A 10934-nucleotide genomic window follows, 5' to 3' on the forward strand; every position below is an offset into this window, starting at 1 on the left:
TGACCAAGGATCTGAGACGGAGACTTAATTCCTTTGGTACCAGGTGTCTTCGGAGAATCCTTGGCTATCGCTGGTCGGATTTTGTGTCCAACGAGCGGTTGCTGAGAGAGACTCGGATGAGATTTGTTACCTGCATAGTCCGTGAGCGTCAGTTGCGGCTGTATGGACATGTGGCTCGTTTTCCTGATGCTGATCCTGCTCACCAGATTCTCTCAGCGAGGGAGTCTCATGAGTGGAGGAGGCCAGTGGGCCGACCACGTGCCTCATGGTTGCAGCAGGTTGACCACCATCTCAAGGAGATGGGGATGGGCCTGGCATCTGCCTGGGGGATGGCCAGACGGAGGCCCCTGGAGTACCGACGGAAAGTGGACGCAGCGACGCGCTGTTCTGGCACATGCTCCCATACCTGGCCTGAAGGTTGTGGTCAAGTTTTATTGAAATCGCGTGTGTAGTTTTGGAGAAGGGTGTAAACACCAATTTTTTTGGGGGGGGGGTCCAACCCCCACCCCTCCCCCCCGTACATAACCTTAATAAGGCCGAGGTCACATTTGCCACGGCGGCCGTGGGGTCTCCAAAATCTACGGCCACTAGCAATTATACGGCGGCCGCAGTATTTCCACGGTCACACATTGTAGCAGTCACATATGTTTTTATTTTTCAGGGAGCCGCACGGCGTATTTAGGCCTAAGTCACATTTGCCATGGCAGCTGTGGGGTCTCCAAAATCTACAGCCATTAGCAATTATACGGCGGCCGCAGTATTTCTATGGTCACACCATGTAGCAGTCACATATGTTTTTCTTTTTTGGGGAGCTGCACGGCGTATTTATAAATTGTGGAGACCGAAAACGTGGGGTTGCCGTGCAGTCTTTGATTTGATGTCGCACGGTGACCTGAGGGCGTTCCTGCGGCGGCCATATAATTTTCAAGGCGACCGCAAGGCGACCGCAGGGGGACCGCAGGGGGGCCCTAAGGCGAACGTGCGGCCAGACGGACGGTAACGAATGGGTTAAATTTTTATTTTATTTTTTACCAGTTTTTGTTTTTAGGCTTGCCGACTTGCTACGGCGAACGTAGAAATGAAAAAAGTTATAACTCCGCGTTATAATTTCACGGTGACTTTACGGCCTGTAAAATATAGCCAAACGGCGTAGGGTCACCCTGAGGCCACCGCAGAAACTCTGCGGCCGCCACACGTTTCTGTCAATTCAGAGGGCGTACGGCCGCCGTATCCTCGCCGTAGAGCAAATGTGACTTAGGCCTAAGGGCAGATTTTAATGTGATCAATACACCTTTGTTGTGCATCAGATGTGAAGCTTGTGGCAAAGTCTCATCAAAATTGTATGTTTGATTCAAGCAGTAGGGACTGAAGTGTTTACGGGTTGACCCACTGACTGACTGACCTACGGACACTGCTCGATCACCTAAACTCCCCAGAACTACGCTACAGGTGAGCTAACAATAATATAATGGGGGATCATAGTGATAATAAGGGAGGTAGGGTGAAGGAAACACCAGATCAATTGGTCAACGTGGCCACGTCAATAAATAGTCCCTTCATTAACATCTTGACCACGCATTCATCATTCACAAAATATCTATGGAGATATGACATTATCAACTACAAAGGGGGGGGGGGGTTCTTCCTCAATGCCATCTTCTTTGTGCAATATGATATGATGATTCCCCAAATAGACGATATATGATCGATAAATGCTATAAACCTTTTTGATGACTTACCTTTGCCATCTTAATCATTTTCTTGGCGATGGCCAAGTCTCCCTGGTGGTTCTGCCCTATCTCTGCGATGATGAAGCAAGGGTGGTCCCCGCCGATCATCCGGGCGGGGCAAAGCTGGAATTCCAGAGGCATTTCTCCTGCACAAAGATTTCATATCAATAAAAATGAACTTACTTAAAAGTTTACAAACAGTTTCATTGACCGACTTGTCAGTTAATTCTAACCTCATCATCAGCAAATATTTACTATAATGTCAAACTCCATGGTTACAATGTCCTTCAGAAGAATTATATGGAGATGCATGTCCTATATCCCATCCATCGGGACCATACTCTATGCAGAGCGTTGGTGCTGCCTAAGCAGTCTCCTTGGTTATTGTGCACAATCCTGGACGGGTCGCCACTCCTACACAGGATACCAGCATGCTGCCACTCATTTTGCCGACCTCGGAAGGATGACAGGCAGAGTCAACCCTACCTGGTATTAATTCAACAGCTGAGTGGGATTTGTACTCAGGACCCTAGGATCCAAAGCCCACCACCCTAACCATTAAACCAACACCAGGCAATGCCAGACAGATGAAAAACAATTACCTTACTCCTGTACATGTGATCGAGATGAGATTCCGTTCAATTTGCCAAATTTAGAGACAAAGTACAGTACTGCTAAGTGTTCGACAGTGTTCAAAATTTTTACATTCGATTGCAATTCAGTGGTTCCTCGATTATAGACTGTCGTCTGGAGACAGACAAACAAACGGAGTGAAAGAATTGATTAAGCCCACTTTTCGCTTCGTGCATCTGGGGTAACAACCAAAAGAGAATAAACACTTTGTTCATTTAAACATCGTTTCTTACTTTCATTGATCACTTGTGTGTCAAAGGAGTTTACCTGTGCGTATCACTGGAATGCACTGCGGACCGGTTGAGGTTTTGTTGCGACTGGTTTTGCTAACCAGTGAACCACAATGTCAAATTTAACTCTGCTTCAGGAAGTGAGTGAGTTTCTGGGCAGAGAGATACGATTACTATAATATGTGACCACAAGCATACCAAAATGAAGTTATGGCTCATGACACGAGCAAAGCATACATGGGTGGTTGTTTTATTGCTTTTAGAGGAAGTAGCCTAAATGTGGTGCTTATTACAAAAGAAAGTCTCGAGTTATGGAATAGTTCCAATAAAAGGATCTATATCCTCGAGGGAAAAGCTAATTATGTTAGAAAATGGGAGAAACAGATGGTGGTTTAAAGTGAGGGCATGGTTGTTTGTCCACTCTCCTCTTCTTCTTTCGTTTGCAGTATAAGACTGCGGGGTATCATCATTGACTGAGGGTGTGGCTGTGCCGCTGATGCAGTGGTTAGGGTAGGGATTTGTAATTTGTTCAGGGTGTTTGCGATAGCTCGCCGACTCTTCGCGAAGGACACCGTGGGATCTTTAACACCCACCAAGTAATTCCGGCAGACGGGGCGCCAGGTTCAACGTCCATCCCACAAAAGGCACACACATTGATGAATCGCCTTGCCTGTGAAACATTATGATCACAGTTTATAGCTGGCCTGAGATTTGAACCCAGGCTAGACAGCTTATTGGCGAGTAACCGCACCTCCAGCAATCTAGGTCATCCTGCCACCCGATTTATCGATCTACACCACCTGAATGTAACAGCAAAGGAAGACAAGTCTGGAGACGGCGATGGTTCACGAGCAATGTACACGGTTCGCCTTTTTTATTTTTTGACCTTCGAGGGGACGCCACAGGTAAACTGGAGGGAATCGGGAAAAACGTAAATGATGAAAGTTGTAGTACTCGAAGAGCACTACTTGCCTACCAACTTTCATTCGAAACAGTTGAAAACCCTAGGAGCTCGATGCTCAATTTATTGATTTTTTTGACATTTTCTAAGTTTGTGACCTTGTGACCTTGACCTTGGGAAGAAAATGAAAAATCGAGCTCCGTGGGGCTATGCAGGTGCCATTGGGCTAACCAAATACCGAAACCGCTGCCAGATTCGACAAACCCCCTCGGAGAAGATATAACTTGAAACCGGCTACCCCCTAAAAACATGTTTTTTGAGCGTGGCTCCGCCCATAATGGGCGCAGCATGCCCATTCTCAGGAAAACAACTCGATCATGATATAAACCCACCAAAATTTTATCAAGATCTGATCAAAACCCACGGAGCTATGCTCGGGACAGACAGACACACCAATTACGAATATAGTGGTCACTTACTGACTCGTGAACCAATACAGATGTTCCCAAGTTATCTTTCCTGTTTTGAATGTAAACAAAAAATAATTATAATACACATACAAACACACAGTTTGTACCATCTTGTAGGCTAACTCAAAGATATGTCTTGACATTTCAGTAGATTTCCACATGTGCACCATTAGTGGCTCTCAGAATGTCGGATATTCGATTTCAGTTCACATTTTGACATTTCTTTTGATTTCAGTCCAGTCACAAACTATTGACATTTCTTGTAAGTTGCACCATTTTTCGGGGTTACTCTACACACTTGAAAGATACCTGAAAGAAAACAGCGCAAAACTAGAACGGCACTCGCTAGAGCGCGTACCTTTACCAGGCTGAACAGTTTACGTTTTGTATCCTACTGATAGGCCAGATCCGGATTCGGACCTTAACCAAAATCGAATCGGTTCATCCTTGTCACACAACCGACCTGTCCACCAAGTTTCGTCCGAATCCGTCAACAACTTTTTGAGATATCTTGCTGACAAACACATAACCTCTGTCCACGTTCGGTGGTGGAGCGAAAACAAGAATTCTTTGATTTTGGATACATGAGGGTGCAAACTACATGTTTGTAAGTGTATCAGTTATTTTTTTCATTTACATTCAAAAACAGGAAAGATAATTGAGGAACACACTGTAGTTCAATATTCAAGGTTAATCTGATGGCTTGATCATTCGGTGGTGGGTGTGGGATTTGGGAAATGGATATGCCCACACAATGTATGGAATGTATTGACATCTTAATTGAGTAAAACTATGCACAGCTTTTGGTTTTGTTCTTATGCCTTTAGGCTTTAAGCCGTTTAAGGTGATGATGGGGCGAGTATGAAACATTACACACAACAGACTCTTTCCACACCCCTACCCTCCAACCCCTATTTTCTAGAACTCTCAGTGACCTCATGCTGCCACCACTTCCCTTCCTGCCTCTCTTCCACTCATGTGCTATGTCCATGTCTCTCTGTTCCTCGTTGATTCACTGTCTGTCTGTCAAACATCGTTTACATTTTCAGAATTGATTGGCTTGTTGAAAATTGACAGATGGCGTCTTCTTCTTTCGTATGGAACAAATGGATGTTGGCAGCATCATTTGCTGGGGGTGCAGATGTGGTGCTGATGCAGTTGCCCCCTGGAGTTTATAGCAGGAATTTGTTATTTGATTAAGGGTGCCGGTGATAACACACCGACTCTTTGTGAAGCACACAATGGGATCTTTAACGTCCACCAACTAATGCTAGCAGATGGGACGTCAAGTTCAACATCCATCCGAGGGACTGGACATACACACACACACACACACACACACACACACACACACACACACACACACACACACACACACACACACACACACACACACACACACACACACACACACACACACACACACACACACAGATGCCTGTGAAACACCGGGATGGTAGTGTATAGCTGGGTCGGGTTTCAAACCCAGGCTAGACAACTTAGCAGCGAGTATCCATACCTCGAGGCTGTCCTGCCAGCCCATTGATAGATGTGATGAGAAATAAGGAAAGGGGATCTGAGTTGAGATTTTAATGAAGGGTTGAAACTCCAGGAGCCGGTGTAGAACAAATGTAACCACTTTGAAAAGATCGTGTTGTTATGAGTTATAAAAGAAGAACACGTACATGTCCACATTTAAAGTTTGATATCATTACCTCCACCACTTAAGGTGGATGAAGGACATGTTTTCACCCCTGTTTTTCTGTCGGTCTCTTTGTCTGTCTGTAAGTCGGATATCTCAAAAAGTTATGGACGGACGATTCAGACGAAACATGGTGGATGTGTTGGGGAGGTGACAAGAACAAGCCGATGAGATTTTGTTGAAGGCCCAGATGCAGATGCAAATCCGGCCTATCAGCGGGATACAAAACAAAAACTGTTCACCTTGGTGGAGGTATGCACTCTCCCGAGTGTTGTTCGAGTTAATAAATGTTATGTAGCTGCAGAGTAGTTTTGAAGTTCATAAGAGAATATGTGACTTTCAAAATGATGTTATCCACCCCAGAATGCCCGGCGAGCATGCGTAGCAAATCTTAGCAAACAGGGGTCATAGATGCAGTGAAATGTATATTTTGCGTGTCAGATAATGATTGTTATCTAAAATGGCTCCTAAAGCTTTGAAAGGAAGATGAAAATACTTGAAAACGTACCAGTGAGAAACGGTTGTGCCTCCGCCCAATGAAAGAGTTGTAGAACTTAATGAATTCGCCCAAAAAGCTGATAGCTTGCAGCTCCCCATACTGCACACTCACAAGGACGTGGACTGGTGCAAGGCACGACGGTTCGTATACGGGTGCGTTCTACCCAAACCATCGACCATCACTGCTAGTGAGTGGACTTTTAACCTTGTGGAATTACTTCGGAAGAACATGGCAGGCTTGGTGATATATTCAAAGGACATCTCCAATCTGTAAGACGACACTGTCATAACCAACATTCAGGCAGACTGAGAGAAAGACAGACAGACAGACAGACAGAGACAGAGACGGAGAGAAAAAAAAAAGACACCGAGAGACACCGGTTCTGGTTTGGTTGCTTCTTAACACCAATGGGAAGGTCATATCTGGTAATCTGGGCCTTGTCAATGCACAGTGTGAATTTAAAATGACTAATCATGTTTAGAAGGATGGTGAGTGGTGAGAGTGGTGAGAGATATATGTATGTATGTATGTATGTATATATATATATATATATATATATATATATATATATATATATATATATATATATATATATATATATATATATATATATATCGGGCGTAGTGGTGTGCGCCTGTAATCCGGCAACTCGGAGGCTTGGGTTGGAGGATCGCTTGAGGACGGGTGCTCTGCGCTGGGCCGCGCTATGAGAGGGTGTAGGGCAGCCCGGAATCATGGCGAAACCCAATCCTTATCCCTGTGTCGTAACTGGTCCAGCGCGCATCCCTAGTCAGGAGGCCACGTGACCTTGAGGTAAACGGCAAGTTAGAGGGTGGACACTGGAACTAGTGGTTAACTGATTGTCGTTCGTGGTTTTTAGGCAACCCACCGTACCATGAAGTTAATTGTGAGCGGGGGCCCCATGTCCGGTTCTTGCGAGGAGAGATGAGGATGAACCCCCTCATAATACACTTGGTACCCGTGGACGTACCATCATATACATATATATATATATACATATATATATATATATATATATATATATATATATATATATATTGTTACGTTTGAGGGGGGTATGCATTCAAAGGGTAATTAGGATGTTTAATTAGGTATGCCATGCTGTTCGAGTGTACCAGGATCTCGATGTAATAAGTAGCAATTCAGTGATGATAAGTTGTCTAGTAAATGTCCATTTCTTCAAGGGGGAAATGATAATTGTCACGTAATTAGATAGGGATACGGGATAGGGTAAGTGTGTCTGCGTAAACCCCTTTTAGTAGTCCCTGGAGGCTTGCCATGACGTCACAGGACAGTGCTGCGGATGGCTCCGCCCCGTGATCACGATTGGCGGAAGGCGACGGCGCAGGGCCAATAAAACGGCTCGATTGGAAGTGACGAGGACGGGAGGATAAAAAGGTTCTGTTCGGGGTCGAAAAGGAAGAGGAAGAAGATCGGGACAGAAAAACTGTTCTGGTGGAGGTTGTTGTGCTGGGAGCGTGCTTTTTGTTGGGCTGTTTTCGATCCTGTTTTTCATCGTGTCTCGAGGCCTTCCTGTGCCTCGTGCCTCACCTTGGTTGGCTCTGGGGTTCTGCTGGCTCAGAGTATGGGGTCGAACGGCGGGCGGACCTTCCTCCCTCTCCTGCTCGCAACTTGGCGCTAGAACTGGTTCCCTGGCGGCTGTGAGCGGACTTGGGCCAGGACCAGGAGGTCGACAGCGCCATGGTGTCTCCTGCCCCTGACGAGCGCAACGCCAGCTCGTCCGACGCCAATCCAGGGACTGTTGCGTCCACACCACGGGCCAGCCTGACCACCAGGACCAGCTACGTGTTTGTGTGTGTGTGTGTGTGTGTGTGTGTGTGTGTGTGTGTGTGTGTGTGTGTGTGTGTGTACCTGGCGCCTTAGAGGGTTTGAGATTTGTATATTCATTGGAATTGTCTGTGTTTTCCCCATGCCCGAACCCACACCACCATCCCGTCGAATTGCCCCAGATCCCTCTTCTTGCCGAGTCTTGTTATTTCTGGTTCGAGAAATAAACATCATCAACTCAGTGAAAAGCGACTCGTGCCACCTTCCTCGTCTCGTTTGCGGTAGAGCGATTAGAACCGCCATCTTTGGGTTGTAGAGGATAAACCGCCTCCATCGTTTCAGCTCATTCTACGTTAGCGGGACTGTTCAAGTCCCGTGAACGTCACAATATATATATATATATATATATATATATATATATATATATATATATATATATATATATATATATATATATATATATATATATTCATATATATTGTTGTGGGCCGGGGATCGGTTGCGAGCACGACCGCGAGGTGGAGCAGTAGGGTCGACGCTACCGAACACCCGGAATCGAGATCGTACGGTTCGGAAAATTCTGAGGGTACGGGTCCCTTACAGGATGGTGAATCGTCAATAATTCCACCACATGGGACAGGGATATTTGCCAAACTTCTAAATACCTAGAGACCCACGTGGCGAGCCACCGAGTATTCACACCCTCGACGGAACTCGTACGGGACGAGCCGTATGTGTGCTCGACCCGTGCGAAACCTGAGCGGATGATTACTGAAGTGCCGTTGGTCCAAATGTACAATTTGCCGCTTTCCCAAATTTCCCTACACGCACCTTGCTAAACCAATGAAGAAAACACAAAACGAGCTGATACATTTAGCTCCTGGATATTTAATTACAATGGGTGGGGAAGGAACACATAAGAGCAGAGTTAAAACCGACTAAAGCAAGGCAAATAATGCACAGCGAAAGCGCTTATCCAATTCCTACTTACAGACAGGGTCCACAGACAGATGCACACACAGATACCCAGAAGGACATGGACCTTCCCGCCTCATGCGGTTTGGCTGAGACGAGTGAACCAGGCCAGCGTCGAGATGCGATCACAAGAACCAGGCACCAGCGAGACGTGATCAGACGAACCAGGTATCAGCGAGATGCGAGCAGATGAACCAGGCGCCAGCGAGACATGAGCAGATGAACCAGGCGCCAGCGAGACGCGATCAGACGAACCAGGCGCCAGCGCGACGCGATCAGACAAACCAGGCACCAGCGAGACGTGATCAGATGAACCAGGCGCCAGCGAGATGCGATCAGATGAACCAGGCGCCAGCGAGACGCGAGCAGATGAACCAGGCGCCAGCGAGACGCGAGCAGACGAACCATGCACCAGCGAGACGTGATCAGAAGAACCAGCCGCCAGCGAGACGTGATCAGACGAACCAGGCGCCAGCGAGACTTGATCAGAAGAACCAGGCGCCAGCGAGACGTGATCAGACGAACCAGGCGCCAGCGAGACGTGATCAGACGAACCAGGCGCCAGCGAGACGTGATCAGCCGAACCAGGCACTAGCAAGACGCGATCAGAGTCGAGAGCTCCATTCAGCGCTCGTCCCGACAACCAAAACTCTTCTTGTTCCTCTCGTGCTCGTCCCGACGACCAAAACTCTCATCTTCCTCCAATCACGCCACCACCTTATTCACCCTTGTCCAGGGGGGAAGGGGGCGCCTCCTCCCTCCCCGCCCTCCCTCACTGGACGGTTTTTGGCACGCAAAATGTGCTCGTCGCCCTGTCATCGGCCAAAACGGGTGCCAAGGCCATTGATTGGACCGGGGGGCATGACGGCCGTCCAGCGGACCGCCCTCCAAACAAGCAGAAGAACATTATCCTGCGTGGGCTGTGGTCATTGGACGACCGCCGAGGAACTCGCTCGCATCTCCCTGATTGGGCGAGAGCTGCCGCGAGGCTCCTCCTTGATCTCCGCCCCCTACGGCCGCCATGGCGTCGGCCAGAGCAAGGTGAAGGTGAGGGTGATGCTGGTGTTATTGTAGTTGATGTTGGTGGTGTAAAAATAAAAGAAAACCCTGACTATCAAAATAACTCCGCAGCGCATGAACATTTAATTACCCATTTGACACAGGTAGGGGGCCCTAACTACAAACACATACTTACCGATATAACTGTTCTAAAGGACCTGTATGTTGAGTGCTCATGGTTTCCAGATTCGTAACAATATATATTGCTGCATATCCGTGGTCAGGGGCGAAGACCACGAGGGTGAACTACCTCGGGTTCCCACCAGACCCTCCGGAATCTCAGGCCGTCACACACAAATAACTTTGTGACACGGCGGGTCACTAATCAACCGTGTATGCCAATAACTCGACTACATGACATGGGGTTATCCGTCTAATACCGTTTACCTAAAGGTCACGTGATCTAATTACCGGGGGACATGCCCTCGGTATGCCCTTGCTAAACACGTACTGGCTTGGAAACAGATCGTTGGGGAATAACGTCCCGGCTAAATGGGGGTGCGGGCCATGCTGGACCAATGGAAGAAAACACGAAAACGAGTTGGGAACATTTCGATACAAAGCATTTATTTACAATCAAGTGAGGAAAGGTACGTGGAACATGGATTGGGGTTTAATTTAATGTACAGCAGGGAATAGCAAGGAATCTGTGGGGTGCGGCAAAAGACAAGCAATCTTACAAAAGCAGACACAGAGCAGAGTTATCCCGTTATATCTTCTGCAATCTTAATTTATGCTAGGACAGGCATCACTCACTCACACACACACACACACACACACACACACACACACACACACACACACACACACACACACACACACACACACACACACACACACACACACAAGATTAAATTGCCCAGAGAGAAAAAAAGTAGGTGAGGATAAAGGACCTCTCAATACCCGGTGCGGTGGGCAGAACAACG

General features: G+C 47.1%; 1 protein-coding gene across 2 annotated transcripts in view; it reads right to left on the minus strand.

Moving 5' to 3' along the window:
• Positions 1 to 10934, minus strand: part of LOC147009799 (N-acetylneuraminate-9-phosphate synthase-like) — a 40697-nt gene that overhangs the window by 19425 nt on the left and 10338 nt on the right. The window contains exons 1-2 of one of the 2 annotated variants that reach the window (XM_085861523.1): positions 3394 to 3412; positions 1740 to 1876 (exon numbers count right to left, since the gene is read on the minus strand). In XM_085861523.1, coding sequence (XP_085717649.1) covers positions 1740 to 1871 — 132 coding nt within the window. In that variant the 5' untranslated portion in view covers positions 1872 to 1876; positions 3394 to 3412. Of the gene's footprint in view, positions 1 to 1739; positions 1877 to 3393; positions 3413 to 10934 lie in introns of those variants that run through there. The other variant, XM_085861522.1, reaches the window with a different exon arrangement.

Source organism: Eptatretus burgeri, chromosome 17 (assembly GCF_056783735.1).
Source record: "Eptatretus burgeri isolate ZD-2024b chromosome 17, Ebu_testis_v1, whole genome shotgun sequence".
Taxonomy (NCBI): Eukaryota; Metazoa; Chordata; class Myxini; order Myxiniformes; family Myxinidae; genus Eptatretus; species Eptatretus burgeri.